Source organism: Ylistrum balloti, unplaced genomic scaffold, assembly GCF_031769215.1.
Source record: "Ylistrum balloti isolate Yb309-2 unplaced genomic scaffold, AGI_CSIRO_Ybal_v1 Utg372270, whole genome shotgun sequence".
NCBI lineage: Eukaryota > Metazoa > Mollusca > Bivalvia > Pectinida > Pectinidae > Ylistrum > Ylistrum balloti.
The window spans coordinates 21660-37914 of NW_026783057.1; the positions used below are offsets into that span (position 1 = coordinate 21660).

Genomic DNA, 16255 nt, shown 5'->3' on the forward strand with positions numbered 1-16255 from the left:
AAAATGAGGCAGTGACGTCACGCGTAGTTACATAGCGAAGCCGTAGATTTCCTTGGAGGAAAATGGTAAGGCGAAGTTGTGTAATTAAACCAGCAAATGAAATGTTTTAAATATTTTATAGACAGTACAACTACAAACATGTAGACACTATTTAATGAATCCGTTTTATCTCACCGAAAATATAGATCATTATTGGAATCAAATTTCTTTCCTTGACATGATCTGTACACAGACACACAGGAATATTGGTCAACGAATGCAATTTGAACTCTATACAGTTGTGTTTCGTATCTTGCCTTTTTATGTTGGCTCTTAGTAGCTGCTAAATGAAAAGTTCAACCAACAATTGCTCATGCATTGCATGAATTTTTTTATTTTGATGGTGTGAGTAGTGTGTGATCTAATCAGATAGAGGAAGTAGATGGTGACCAGAATTACGATTCGCATTCGGTCGGTCGTCTATTTGTTGTCAGATAAATCATCTGTTGTTAAAATCCGCAGATTTGTACAAAATATGATTTTAAGTTTTATGGATGAAACATGGTAAATCATATGACATTATGCTAATATGATCATAAATTAATTTCAGGCTTTTGAAGTCATGTGTCAATTTATGTATACAGTATCGTTTTATTTCGTGTGCATTCTCAGGAACTATGATAATTGGAAGCAAAATAACTTTGGGTTTTTATGGGCTACCCAAATACTCTTGAAGATCTGGTAGATAATGGATAACCGAAAGGTATCAAAAAACGCCTGTGATATGAGGTGAATATTTCCACAACAAAGGATCAGCATATATCTGGTATATGTTCTGAAATGAGCTTTCTTTGTCTCATGATAACAGCTATATAAAGGAACCATCTGTAATCTCCATTTTCCCACCCATCATTTGGTATGCTTAATTCTTTTAGTGGTTGGTCACGAGTATCAGTTTTCATCACACTTAATTCACATTTTGAGTCCAGATTTTTGTTCACTTAAACCACAAAATATTCATTGGCTTATGTAATTGAATGTTCTTTGAGACCTAAATGCTGTTGTCAAAAGAATATTGTTTGCAGGGGAATTTATGATAATTCTAAGTTTATTTAATAGTCAGTTTATTCCCTTATTATTGGTGAATGATTTACACCATGATATATGCACTTTGTCTCAAAGTTCAATAGAAACTAATATTGGTTTTAACTCGAAATTCGTCCATATTATTGCTTCACTATACGAAAATATGTTTAGTGCCGTTCTTCATCAAGGGTTTGTTTCCGATTGGTTCAAAGTTTGCCAGGGCACGCGTCAGGGAAGCATTATCTCCCCTTGGCTGTACACTGTTTTTATTAATGATTTACTGAATGAACTGTGCTCATCAAGTTATTCATTTTCTATCCATGGCACCAACGTCACTTGCCCGACGCAAGCCGACGATATCACATTGCTCTCACTTTGTAAACGTGGCCTGGACAATCTTATGGATGTCTGCTATGCGTACAGCATTAAGTGGCGTTTTATGTATAATGCATCTAAGTCAACTGTCATTGTCTTTAATGAAAGCAAAAATGCCTATTCCAAAAACACCCGAAAATGGGTTCTGGGTAATGGGATTGTTTCGGAGTCAGCCAATACGAAACATGTCGGCATTTTTCTTAACAAGTTCAAAATTGGATCTCCAGATATCCATGACATTGTTAACAGGCTACGCAGTCAATGTTTTGCGCTACTTAACTGCAATTTTTTTGATACTGGTATGAACCCCATCACGGGTGTGAAATTATACAAGTCTGTTGTTATGCCAAGATGCCTCTTCGGCTGTGAACTCTGGTTTTCTCTGACAGATTCAGACTGGTCTCGCATTGAAACTGTACATCACCTTTGTGCAAAACTCATTCAAAGGTTCTCTCGTCGCACACGTTCAGACATCGCTCTAAGCATGTTAGGTCTTACTTCTATACAAGTCGAGGTCGATTTAGCCAAACTTCGTTTTTTTGCTAGTCTATGTAGACTTGATACTCATTTTTCCGCTAAAAGATTGTTTATGCTTCGTCTTTTTCATAGTTATTTTGAAGTCTGTAAAGAAGAAAAAGATCTTGTCTCAGATGTTTTGAACATATTTCATGAGCATGATTTACTTGATGTGTTACATACATTTTTGCAATCAGGGTACTTTCCATCGAAACAAAAATGGAAATTTTTGACAAAAAATGTCTTATTGCGTAATTACACTACTGACTGGAAACAACGTCTTCTTCTCAGCAGTGACTTTTCTAGGTTTAACTATTTGCAAATCGAAATTAGGCCTTCAAATATCTGGCTTCTTTCAAAACGTTTCCCATCTTTGGATAACATTTGTGCTAGCGTTGCTAAATTATGGACTATGTCTCCTTCTTGTCAGCTAATGTGTGCAAAGTGCAGCACGTTTGTAAATGACGCAGTCGCACATTGTTTATTAGACTGCTCACATATAGATATTTTGTCTCTACGTGATGATATATTTACCAAAATTGTAAATGATTACCCTGTACATGTTTATATAACTGTTGACCAGGCTTCTCGTGAGGCTCAGGTAGCCACATTTCTCTGTTCTCCTCCCGAAAATATTCAAGACATTTTCGGAGGATACGATGACCTTTTCTTCCACTTTTTACGTGATTGTTGTGTGTTCTCCGAAAAGGTGTCTCGCCTTACATTTCAGTAACTTCTTTTGATAAAAGGTTGCTATCATCGACTGCATTGGTGTCATTTGGAATGCTTTAGTAATTTAATTGCTCACTTTCTCTTTCTGGATATTTACTTCTTTATTTGATCGACAACTAATCTCACTATCTTGTGTACATGTATCTTAAAATATGTTAATATCTTTTTCATTTATTTGTAACTCTTCATCTTTTGGAGGAATAAAGAAATGAATGAATGAATGAATGAATAGAAACATTAGATTGTCTTAGCTTTCAATATGCTAGCACATCCTTTTGCTGTTAGCATACATTACCGCATTATCACTAAAGCAACAAAGATGTATCAGTTCCACATTCACTGAAATTAGCAATGTTTTTTTTATTTTTGTGCTTGAAGGTTATCTTACTTCATAAGTTTAAGTGAAAAAAAAACTGATTTTGGCAGATTTACAGTTTTTACAGAGTTTGATTTGTAATAATATGAAATAAGTTAATTTCTGCAGTCTTTCATAAACATTCTATAGAAAAAAAATCATTCATCTCTAGATGCTAAAGTTTGTCATGTTAACACGGTTCTATTTTCAGAATCTTGCTGCAATGTTATGATCAGCTTTCCGACAGTTTAGTTTCAGTTAACATGGTTTTTTCATATGATTCACATCACTGGATGAAAGAATATGTTGCTCCCCTATACTTTTTCTCATTCATATTGTTTAAGTTGTTTGTTCTGTCAAACAATGTATCTTCCATCACTTGTTCGTTGCTACAGTTAATGATTACATTTGAAAACAATATGTCTTTCGCAGAAGAATATATATACCAGGGAGGCATTGCAGAAAAATTACAAAGAACACCTAAAGATTTATCATTTACATGCCATTGTTCAGAAACCAATGTGCAGAAAAGAACAAGAAACATATCGTAGATGTGTGTTTGACAGTTGGAATAAGACACCAACTCCAAACATGATAATTAATAATCATTGTAGATATAGCATTAGTTTTGATAAATAATAATATGAAAATCTAAGTGGTTAGGTGATTACAAATTGCTTTCCATTTACACGTACCAGTGACCAATAAACTGTAACATGTTTCTCTGAAGTCATTTACACTAGCTCTGTTGCTCGAAAACAAGGGAAGGAACTCATTTGTATCATTTTGCTTGAAATTACCTGAGTTGTTGATTTTTTTTCTGCAGGGTCTTCTAAGTCTATTGAGGAAGATGAAAGGTGGCCAAGATCAGCAGATAAGAATTTTGCTTCTTGGTCTAGACAATGCTGGCAAGACAACAATACTTAAGACGATGGCTAAGGAAGAAATACAGAATATTACCCCAACACAGGTAAATTAAAGAGAATGTTGACCTTTTCCCATAGTTATGGCAAATACCACAGCTTCCATTGTCTGTAAGTCTGTGGCATTTCTTATAAATCACAAGGTATTAACCAAAAGCAGATTTTGACTTGATTTGGTCTGAAACATCCCTGAGGGAAAAAAGAAACTGATTGTGTATAAATGGTAGGCATAGGCTTCTATAGATTTATATTTTATGTTGATGTAGAAAACTCAACTGCTGTTAAAACCTATTCAAATGGAAGTTTGTTTTTTGTAAAAAAATTGTGAATTTCATGGTTCCATGATCTCACATTTCCTTGTAGAGAAGGGTAAAGTTTACTTTAGTTTATATAGGAAAAAATTGATTTTTTAAGCATTATTTGTGGAATTTCCATTGGAAATATTTCAGACTTGGTTAGAATAATGAGGGAAGGATGACAGCTTGTTGGTATGCCCATAATGATCCTGGCTGACCCCCAGGATTTGATGTACAGGGCCAAAAAGAGTCCAGTTGACACTAATTTCAAAATGGGTCTCACATTTCTCTATGGGGAGGAGGTTAACTTTACTTAAATTTTTGTTGAAAAGTATCATTTTTCAGCATAACGTTGTTTATTACCTATTGGAAATAATTTTGTAAGAATTATTAGTATAGAATGACAGTTTTGATGATATGCATGTATTGACAGTGACTTGCTATCCTCAATGTCACAAATTCTTTTTCATGACACTTTTAAGTGCTTACTTTTTAACCTTTATATTATCTCTGGTGACCATCAAGGCTGTAGGCCTCTTGTTTGTAATTACTAGAATTAGGAACAGGGTGACTACAGATCATGTCTAACAGACATCTGGTTGTTCTATACCACTATTCATAGGGTTTTAAAGACAACTTACTTAGATTTCTACACATGTTCATCTCTATATCAAATTTTTGAATTTGTCTCCCAGTTGAAAATCAACAGAAACCAATGTACTTACATAATATCTGTTTTTGATTTGATGCTTTATCTTTACAGGGGTTTAATATCAAATCTGTGGTGTCATCTAAAGACCGTTGCCAAATGAATGTTTGGGATATAGGAGGACAAAGGAGAATAAGACCCTATTGGAAGAATTACTTTGACGATACAGATGTATTGGTATGTTAGAAAGTATTATAGTGCAGTCAGAAAATGCAAATGCATTAATAAGTTAGATAGTATGGTGTGGGAAGAATATAACCTACCATCATCAGATGGTTTGCTGTTCAAATTGCCTTGTATCTGTTATGCAGCATCCATTCACCTGTCCAATAAATAATGCTTGTTATAAATCTTTCATGAAAACAATGCAAGTGTCAACCACTATTGTGTAAGTCATGACTATAGGTCATGTAAGGTCACACATGTGACCCCAGTTGTGTACATCAATTTTAAGTGCCAACATTTTATGTACTTTAGAGGGAAATTTTATACATCCTGATGAAGCCCACATAGCTTGAACGAAACAGGAAGGCCAGATTAATAAACCTATGACCAAAGTTATTTTGAGCTTGTTGCGGTTGGTACTTGCATTTGTTAATCCCTATTCCTCAATTGACCTGCATACTGGGTGGTGTCTGAGCAAGGGATATCTGGAACACCCTAAATTACACCAAGAACCACGGCCTTGGCTGTAGTCCCAGAATTCTTTCTTGAGAAGTAATGGATAGATCATTTTCAAATTTTATGTGCAGATTCGTCTTTGTTCCTAGTCGCGCATTTTCTCATTCAGGGACTTCCAAAAACACAGACGATTGTCTTGGCTTTTGACAGTAACAGTTTTTTATCGCTGTTTCTTTAGATGTAACAGATGGATAATGCTCAGATTTTTATCTGTAGGTTCCTCTTGATTCCTAGTAGTACATTGTCTGATTTAGGGACAGTTCTAATAGATAATATGAATAGAATAGAAACATTCAATTTATCAAACGTAGGCATTCAAGGTATTTATAGATGTTGAATGTTTCTTGAATCATTCTTTTTACAGATATATGTGGTAGACAGCACTGACAGAAAACGAATGGAAGAAACTGCAACGGTAAAGAATATTTTATTTGGAATATATTTCAGTTCAACACATTTCCTGAATACAAGTTTAAATTTCTGTAGATAACTAACTCTTCTTATTAGCCCACCATCATCAGATGGTGGGGTATTCAAATCACCCTGCCATCCGTGGTCCGTCCGTCCGTAAACAGTTCTTGTTACCGCTATTTCTGGAAAAGTACTGGATGGATCTTTCTCAAATTTCATATGCAGGTTCCCCTTGGTCCCTAGTTGTGCATTGTACCTTTTTTGAACTGATTCGCATTCAAGATGGCCGACAGGCAGCCATCTTGGATTTTGGAAGTAAAAGTTTGTTACTGCTATTTCTTGGAAAGTACTGGGTGGATCTTTCTTAAATTTCATATGCAGTTTCCCCTTTGGTTCCAAGTTGTGCATTGTACCTTTTTTTTGACTGATTTGAAATCAAGGTGGCCCACAGGCAGCCATCTTGGATGTCGACAGTAATACAGCACAAGCATATTGTCCATTATCCACCTGTAACTGACTGCTGTCTAATAATACTTTGGGATCTTTTTCAAAAGATATTTGCTAATAGGTGCTAAATAAAAATATCTTGTGCCATCATTGAGTACATTCAATGAAGACCAGTTCATGAACATTAACAACACCTGTAACAAACAAAAAAAAATAAACAAATCTTCAAGAACTGAAAACAGATCCTCAAATGGTGGGCGCCAAGATCCCTCTGGTTGACTATATCATTTTGATCAATGCTCATTGTAAGAATTAGATTTTGAATGCATTTATTCATTTAGAAACAGTATGGTAATAATGTATTTTGATCCATATTTTGTGTAGTATTTTTATCTACAAGTAGATGTTACTGGAGCAGTAAGAGAATTATAACTTGATTGTAGTAAGTCCTAAGTGATTGAGAGTCCTGAGTGATCATGTGTAGTAAGTCCTGTGTGATCATGTGTTGTAAGTCCTGAGTGATCATGTGTAGTAAGTCATGAGTGATTGAGTGTAGTAAGTCCTGAGTGATTGAGTTAGTAAGTCCTAAGTGATCTTGTGTAGTAAGTCCTGTGTGATCATGTGTTGTAAGTCCTGAGTGATCATGTTTAGTAAGTCCTGAGTGATCATGTGTTGTAAGTTCTGAGTGATGGTGTGGAGTAAGTCCTGAGTGATCATGTGTAGTAAGTCCTTAGTGATTGAGAGTCTTGAGTGATCATGTGTAGTAAGTCCTGATTGATCGTGTGGAGTAAGTCCTGAGTGATCATGTGTAGCAAGTCCTGAGTGACCATGTGTAGTAAGTCCTGAGTGACCATGTGTAGTAAGTCCTTAGTGATCATGTGTAGTAAGTCCTGAGTGATCATGTGTTGTAAGTCCTAAGTGATGGTGTGGAGTAAGTCCTGAGTGATCATGTGTAGTAAGTCCTTAGTGATTGAGAGTCTTGAGTGATCATGTGAAGTAAATCCTGAGTGATTGAGTGTAGTAAGTCCTGAGTGATTGAGTGTAGTAAGTCCTGAGTGATTGAGTGTAGTAAGTCCTGAGTGATCATGTGTAGTAAGTCCAGAGTGATCATGTGTAGTAAATTCCTGAGTGATCATGTGTAGTAAATCCTGAGTGATTGAGTGTAGTAAGTCCTGAGTGATCATGTGTAGTAAGTCCTGAATGATTGAGTGTAGTAAGTCCTGAGTGATTGAGTGTAGTAAGTCCTTAGTGATCATGTGTAGTAAGTCCTGAATGATTGAGTGTAGTAAGTCCTGAGTGATTGAGTGTAGTAAGTCCTGTGTGATGATGTGTAGTAAGCCCTGAGTGATCATGTGTTGTAAGTCCTGAGTGATCGTGTGGAGTAAGTCCTGTGTGATCATGTGTAGTAAGTCCAGAGTGATCATGTGTAGTAAATCCTGAGTGATTGAGTGTAGTAAGTCCTGAGTGATTGAGTGTAGTATGTCCTGAGTGATCGTTAAAAAGCTTATTTCTGACACAGATATTACCAATCATCCAGTTGTATACCCATATTTACCAAAGGCTTTTGAGATTTACTTTAAAAATAAAAAAGGATCAAAAGATTTTTATCTTTTATTATGTCACAACAATACATTGTCTACAGGTAAACAAAAATGGAACACCATGTTTGAATACAGTGACGAAAAATGGAAACAAATATACAAATTGCCTTTTAAAGTAACAAAAAATACCAAATTACATTGGTTACAATATAGGATAAATCAGCATATTTTAACTACTAACACTTACCTATCAAAAATAGGGATAGAAAATAGTTCTTCCTGTTTCCAGTGTGGAACAGAACCAGAAACAATTATTCATGCCCTATGGGAATGTGAAAAAGTACAAAGATTTTTACAGAATTTTGAATATCTTGTGGACAGTCTTTCAATTCCTTTTGCATATAATAAAGAATCCTTTTTATTTGGAATATTGAATAGGAACAATATCAATTTTGTAGTGGACAACACAATAATATTGATAATGAAACAGTACATCTATAGCTCTAGATGTTTAAAAACGGAATTATCTATTCATGGTCTCAAGAATCTAATTAAGGAAACATATTGTGTCCAGAAATTCATAGCTACTGGAAAAGGGAATCTGGTACTGGATGAGTTTAAAAAAGTATGGAGGAAATGGGAAAAGTTAATTGAGATAACTTAGCATCATAAATTTGTGTTTCTAGGATGTGGTTATACATTCCCAGGCAGCTCCCTCTTAATTTCTCTCTCTCTCTCTCTTTCTCTCTCTCTCTCCCTCTCTTTCTCCTTCTGAGATATATTCCTTTTATGTAGTTATGTGTATTTGTTCTGTGTTTTTTGAGTGGGTGAAGTATGAGTGATAATAACATGTAAGAATGTTTGTATAGGTGTAGTATAGGTAAAGGATGAGTGAATATGTATACATAGTGGAAAAATGAGTGAACACATCCTTCAGGGGAGTTTGTATAGGTGTATGATATATATATGAAGAATTAGTGAAATGTAGTGTATGAAATAAGTGAATCAATCTTTTATGAGTGTTTTTGTTATATAAATGAGGTGCAGGTGAAATATGAGTGAATGTAGTATAGGTGAAGGATGAATGAATATATCCTATATAATAAATATACCAGTTGGGAGTGTTGTATAGATGAAATGAAGGTGATGTATGAATGTAGGTGTATGATGAGTGACTGAAAGAAGAAAAGCTGAATGGGATATAAAATATAAATGAGAAAGTGTGGTATGTTTATTGTCTTGCAATGTATCCTGTTTGAAGAAAAAAATAAAAAGTTACAAAAAAAAAGTCCTGAGTGATCATGTGTAGTAAATCCTTAGTGATTGTGTGTTATTAGCTCTGGATGATTGTGTGATGTAAGCTCGGTGATTGAGTGTATTAAGTCCTAAATGATATAGTGTAGTACATCCTGAGTGAGGAGAAATCACACAATAACTGACTGACATCATGCTTCACACCTGTAACAGAAAGAGTGAGTGAAAAAACTCCCCTTGTCAGGCCACATACCCTACTTCTTTATTGGTATAACCCCTACAACAAAGTGGTATCCAACAAAGCAAATGTCCAAGAAAGAATTTTTTCTGAAAACTAGTAAAATTGAGTCGCACTTGAATAAATGATTTTACAGTTATTAAGTGTACTTTCCCACTACAAGCAGAAATTGACAGCTTTTTATTATATTTCAGGAATTAGAGGAATTATTAGAAGAGGATAGACTGGCCGGTGTACCAGTTCTGATATTTGCCAATAAACAAGATTTGGGGACTGCACAGCATCCTGATGAAATCAGTGATGCATTACGACTTGACAGATTTCGTAACAGGCAATGGCATATCCAGGCATGTTCTGCCAAAAACAATGAAGGTTTGGAGGTAGGTTTTCCAACTCTGTGATTTGGTGTAAATAAGGAATACCAGATTTTATGTAAGTCACATTGATAACAAAGAGCCACATAGACCAGGAGCCCCTTGATTGGCTGTTTATATGTACCTATAAACAGACATATAGTTATATACATATGTGTGTGTTAACATATATATATGATAAATATAAGTAATTACAACAGTAGGCACAAGTAAAATGTCAAATTTTGGGGCAATCTGACCCTTAATTAAGACACAAAATATTACATATATTACATCGCATACATAGAACATAAAACAAAGTTACAATCTATTATTGATAATAATAATGTAAAGAGTATTGATAATCCCTTGATCTGATGGATGCCAAAAGCCTTTTATAAGGACTTCAGACTTAAAAAAACATCTTCATGTGGTGTTTGAAAGATGGTGAATATTTATCAACTTTGAGATTAATCATTTCAGTGCTGTGTGTGTGGTAGCCAAAAATAAGATATTTTATGTAAAGATTTTAACAAATGTATGTATATTTAGAATGAAAAACATTTTGGATTAAAATCACCAGCACAAAAAAAGAATCTTTGAAAAATCTTTTGAATAAACAAGTTGATGGATGTTTAAGTAACAAGGTGCTGATATTAAGGTCTGATTGGCTGACATCGCCAGACACAATATTTTGCTGAAGGAATCATCTGATCTAAAGGAGATTTACTCAGTACACTTATTTCTCAGATCCTTTGAGCAGGTTGTTTGTTAATCAAGTTCTGTACATGTTTAATGAGGCTGCTATGATCTGATATTCTGATTGCATTCTTTACAATATCTTTTGAAGTATTGATAGATTACATGATGATTACACAGTGTAATAATTTAACTTCTTTTATGTTCTTAGATTGAGAAACTAAAGATAATTTGATGATAATACAATTATATTTTAAGGTTGGCAAATTAAAGATAATATAATTAGATTTTTGGATTGGCAAATTAAAGACAGTACAATTACATTTTTGGGTTGGCAAATTAAAGATAATCCCAGAACCAAGAAGGCCAACATTTTGACACAAGTCACTGTGATAAGTAGATTTGCAATAGGGTCTTATATCTATTATTCAGTCCATTTAGAAATAAATTGGTACTTCTATATTGTAACACTTTGGTTGACCTCAATATTAAGGTCAGACACATAGCTGGTTCCATTTGTAACTACCCAGTAGTCAAGGTTAATGATTCCGTACCAAAACTACTTGCTAGGAATTTATATCAGCTGCATCTGAAATTTAATTTGGTCGTATGTTGTTACCTTTGAGTTTTTTGTACAGAAGTATTTTCCATTTCAATGTTTCCAAAGGCCAAAAAAAAGTACACTGTTATTTTATAAAATATTTTAAAATTATGCTGGTATAAATTAATTACATGTTCAAGTTTGAGTTTATGTCAGATCTGGCAAGAGGCTCATTGGGCTTGTATTGATCAGCTGGTATTTTAACATAGAATAGAAGTTCATTCAACACAATTTCTGTGGTTTCACATGATATTAACATCATGGTTGTTAGTGGGACAAAACAGATTTCAAACACTGTGAATATTGTTGATCTTAATGTAATGCTTTTCAGAAATATTTGTTGTAGAATAAACAGAACATTTCGTCTTTTCACAGGAAGGTGTTTTATGGTTCCAAACTAAGGCACTCAAAGGTCGTAAGAAGTAGTTCCAACATGGACCAGTTATCACCAAGAAATAAGGAATGACTGATATGTCAGGAATTTACTCACTATTGTAATGCTATAATGGACCCAGTCACATCTCATCTTGGACATGACATATTCAGTGAGAGTACGCAACATTCTACATGAGTGGGATGCTAGTTCTTAAATGGTAATCCACATATCATCGCAGCTCACTTTTGAGTGGACCGAAGCATTGAGAGCATTGACCTTACAATACATGATTACAACATATCACAGACTGTTGTAAGAGCAGTGTTACACTGCTAATTTGGTGGTTCATACATGGTCTTTTGTTTTCTTTTCCTCGTGTATTCCTAGCTTTTTACTTTTGAATACAAACTTATTTTCAACTCGGTAGACATTTTTAAAATTCGATCATTTGATATAAAAAGAATCCTTTTAGTTTGTTTAGAAGTGGCATTGGAGCCAAATCAACATTAGCCATAAACACTACTTACTGTTATCCAGCTGAGGTTGACTTTTTAGGTCATCTGACCCAAAGGGTCAAGATGACCTATTGTTATCATTCATCGTCGTGCGGTGTTGGCCAGTTGCCATTCACAAACTTTTCTTTTAAATCACTACTCCTGCTTAACTCCGCAAAAGGATAGTAAGACAGTAATTTGCTTCAGAATGCTACTATTCCTTAATGCATGAATGGCATTCATTCAATTTGGTTGAAACATCAGTGGAGTTAGGGAATTAATTCTTCAATTCAAAAAATTAATTAGTTAAGGACTTGGGGCAGGGCCCCAAATGGGGATGTTAGTTAATATTTTGCCTCAAAATGCTACTTTTCCTTAACGTTTGAATGGATTTAAACCAAATAGGGTCTGAAATGTCATTGTGGGTGGGAAATCATATATGTTTCTTAAATTCAGGATGTTGACTGGACCCTTAGACACTTGGGGCAGAGCCCCAAATGAGGAAGTTATGCAGTATTTTGCTTCAATATGATGCTCTTCCTTAATGCTTAAATGAATTTCATTCAGATTTGGTCTTGAACTTCATTTCTTAAACTCAGAAAGTTGATTTGACCCTAAGGGACTTGGGTCATAGGGACAGGTCCCACATGGGGAAATTAGGCAATATTTTGCTCCAAAATGCTACACCTTCTGCATACCCGAATAGATTTCATCCAAATTTTGCCTGAAACATTTTCATTCACACCACTGAGAAAAATAGTTGGAGTTTGTTTTGTTAAGGAAAAGAAAGAGATGGTACATGTTGTTATTTTTCAGCCTGATCAAAACTTCAGCATGGTAACCACAGTAGGAATGTTCCAAATTTGAATTTATCAGATTGGTCAGACCACCATCTGCAAATTCTGTGGTTTGTCGATCAGTTCATTGATTGTCAGATGACCGTTAAGGGCCATTGCTCTCTTGTTACAAATTGTCATCATTATTTTGGATTTAAAATATTATTCATGCTGAAAAGACTGATTTTTTCTTCGTTTTAGTTTACCGTCTAAATCATTATGATACATTATTTTAGCACTTTTTGTGAATCGATTTAGGAAAATATCCTTTCTTTTGTAGACATGTTTATCATAATTTCATTTCTCAAATCACTAGCTTTGGATTCTTATCTGAGTAAAAGTATCAGAAGGTTGTAAAGTTTGCCATCTATATCATCAGTCTACATACATTCAATATTCAATGTATCACGAGACATTGATATCAATAACCTCCACTAATTCCTTGATATCTCTCTTTCTTATGGTACTGATATATCTAAAAATTATGTTAATCATGATAGTAAGTTTATCATTTTGCAACTGAAGAAGTTAGTACTTTACATTTTTTAAATGTTGATGTTAAAAAAACTACAATAGAATATATCAAAGTGCTCTGTTAAATTCCAGTGTTTCAAATCTGTTTTTGCCCTTTGTCCAAATTGAAGTCATTTACAACCTATCATTACAAATCTCAAACAGCTGTTGTTGCCAGTGATCACAATATTGAATATCAGATATTTAAGCATGTTATCAGAACTGAGAATGCTAAAATAGCTTATCTAAATTTGACTTTATCCTTTAACATATAACATTGAGAGTGTGTTTCAGGTACAAAAACTTGTTAATTTTAGTGAATGCATAATTGTTTGAACTGTATGCTGTATAAGCCAACACACAGATATAATCATGAAATCATGTTAGTGTGGTTGAGTTTAAAAAAACGTTAAAGACTTGATACTATTTGGTATTTGACTTTGTATTTATTTTGTCAATTTGTTCTCCATTGTTTGTTCAAGTGTGTGAGTGACAACAATTATAACTACATGTACACCTTTATCAGTACTTCTCTGCTTTCATCGGTAAATTTAAATTTTGTCATTTATTTAAGTGTGAAAGATGTACTAAGATTTATTGTAACCTTGTATTTAACAAATCGAAAGCCCATATTTTTTCCTTACAATTTTTGGTGAGAAACCATTATATATGGTAATTAATGCCTAATTAATCACAGGCCTGTGTATCTTGTTATTATGATGCCACATGAGATGTATGAAGGGAACATTGTTATTTATCATGTTGTGGTGAAAATGTCCGTCCAGTTGTTTATATAACATATCTCTGTACCATGTGTCTTTTTCTCACTTTTTAATTTCCAGGTTATGTATATACTCATTTTAACTGTGGAAACAATTGTTTGACTTAGATTTATAGGAATTTTACAGAGGAAAGATGTGCAAAGGATTAATAGAAACTTTCATACCTTTGAAATAGGGGTCTCAAATCAAGGGGAAAGATTATAGAGTTAAAAAATAAATGTCAAGCTTGCTGGATGTTTGCAACATAATAATCTTTTCCCAAGAGTACAGATTTCCCTACCTTGCCAACTTTTGGGTGGATGATTTTTTTTTCTCTTACCCTGCTGGCCTTCTAAGGTATCATTTCATTGTCCCAATGCTTTGTATTGTTATTATATTATCAATATAAAAGGGGATTCCCCTACTATCAACCCTAGGGCGAGACAAAGAAATCAGACTCAAATAAAAGCAGCGATAAATCTGTCTGTGTAAGAGAAATTGAAATCTCTTTTTGGAATGTAACACATCATGACTGGGTATACTCGGTTGAAGATCTGCATATTTATTTACACATTAAATATATATATTGTTTGCACTCACAGCATGTGAATTTGAATTACTGAGGACATAATGTCTGTCAGAAAGCATATTCTGAAATATCGAGCCAATTTTGTATTGGTCTAAGGTGAGAAATGGTTGTGATACTCTAAGCAAAGCTAACACACATATTTATCACAGAATACGTTTTGACATCAGGTGCAATGTTAACAGGTTTATTGATTTAGAATGAACTAACTTGTAACAGGAAAAAATTTGTTTTAAAAAAATTTTGATAATGTTTTCTCCCTAAGACTACTAAGTTGTAACATACCTTATAAGGAAATAAAATCATTTAAAAGAAGACAAATTTATAGTTTTTTATTGTTTATTTTATTAGCAAAGTCTAAAGGGTGCTTATGCTCTACCCCTGTAATCAAGGTCTCCAATCAGGTCAAGTCGTATCAAAATTAAATTTATTACAAGTGGTAATCAACCTAACTTGCATTGCCAATGTATTGATGATGTGGTATGACCACAGCTAAATTTGACTTCTTATAACTGTATCTTTTTTGGTACATTTTTGTACTGGGGTACATTCTCATTATGTCTTTTCAGTAAATGGTGGTACATATATATGGTGGTGAACTATTCTATTGAGTATTTTGTGGAAAAATATTTCCAAATAAAAGAAGAAATGTACAGAGGACAAAATCATCAAATATGATCAAATCTCTGGTTGACAATATCTTGCTCAAATTTGGCAGTACACTTGAGCTGGAAATCAAATACACCACAGGCCCAACTACATCAGGCCTCTTACTTCAATCTTATTTTAAATTTTACTACAAAGAAACAAAGAGTGATAGCTACTGAGCTCTGAAAATACTGTGAACTGTATGAAAATTTTAAGCATTGTAGGATGACAATGGCAACAAGCTTAAAAGTAAGTTAATGTAAATTTATTATGTATTGTTGACCAGTTTTGCCCAGAAATGTGGCTTCCTTAGGACACTCAAGTAAGAAAATTTTCTCTTAAAGTACCGAAAAGGATTGCCTAATTTTGAATACTGAAATAAATTCCTATTTACTTACTCCAAGCATGTTGCGATTGTCATCATACTTAACCGGTCCCTGTTTTCCAACCGCTCTGCATACCAGGTAGGTATCCAAGCAAGGAGTCACTTGAATATCCTGAACCAGTATGAAAACAATGGCTTTGGCTCCATTTCTTTGGTTATATGCTTAGTTGTCTATTACGGAACCCCTGCATCTACTATGGATCCGCAGAAGGAACAACCGAGTTGAATTGGACCATTTCTTACAAACGAACATGACCGAGAAAGACACTAACAGTTTATCATTCAGATTCCCAACTAGTAACGACAAGGAGAACTATAGCCAAGGACTAACAAGGTAACACAAAGCCAGACATTCCCCATGCCCTCCTATTTAAAATAAATACACATAACCATATATATGTATAATGTTAATATTAGAAAAAGTTTATTTTTTTATTTGTTATTTTTACTTTACCCATAC

At 34.1% G+C, this 16255-nt stretch overlaps 1 protein-coding gene across 1 annotated transcript; it reads left to right on the plus strand.

Moving 5' to 3' along the window:
- The first annotated feature begins 24 nt into the window (after positions 1-24).
- Positions 25-15074, plus strand: LOC132564414 (ADP-ribosylation factor-like protein 3). The gene is made up of 6 exons (XM_060229066.1): positions 25-65; positions 3870-4013; positions 5026-5148; positions 6017-6067; positions 9738-9923; positions 11572-15074. Exons 1-6 carry the CDS (start codon positions 63-65, stop codon positions 11620-11622), a joined length of 558 nt encoding a protein of 185 aa, XP_060085049.1. The 5' UTR covers positions 25-62; the 3' UTR covers positions 11623-15074.
- Positions 15075-16255: the final 1181 nt, after the last annotated feature.

What these genes read in the sequence shown, in the direction of transcription:
- LOC132564414 (XM_060229066.1), top strand. An exon ending in AGAATATTACCCCAACACAG is followed by an intron (nt 4,014 to 5,025) that starts GTAAATTAAAGA and finishes TTATCTTTACAG; the next exon opens with GGGTTTAATATCAAATCTGT. An exon ending in TTGACGATACAGATGTATTG is followed by an intron (nt 5,149 to 6,016) that starts GTATGTTAGAAA and finishes TTCTTTTTACAG; the next exon opens with ATATATGTGGTAGACAGCAC.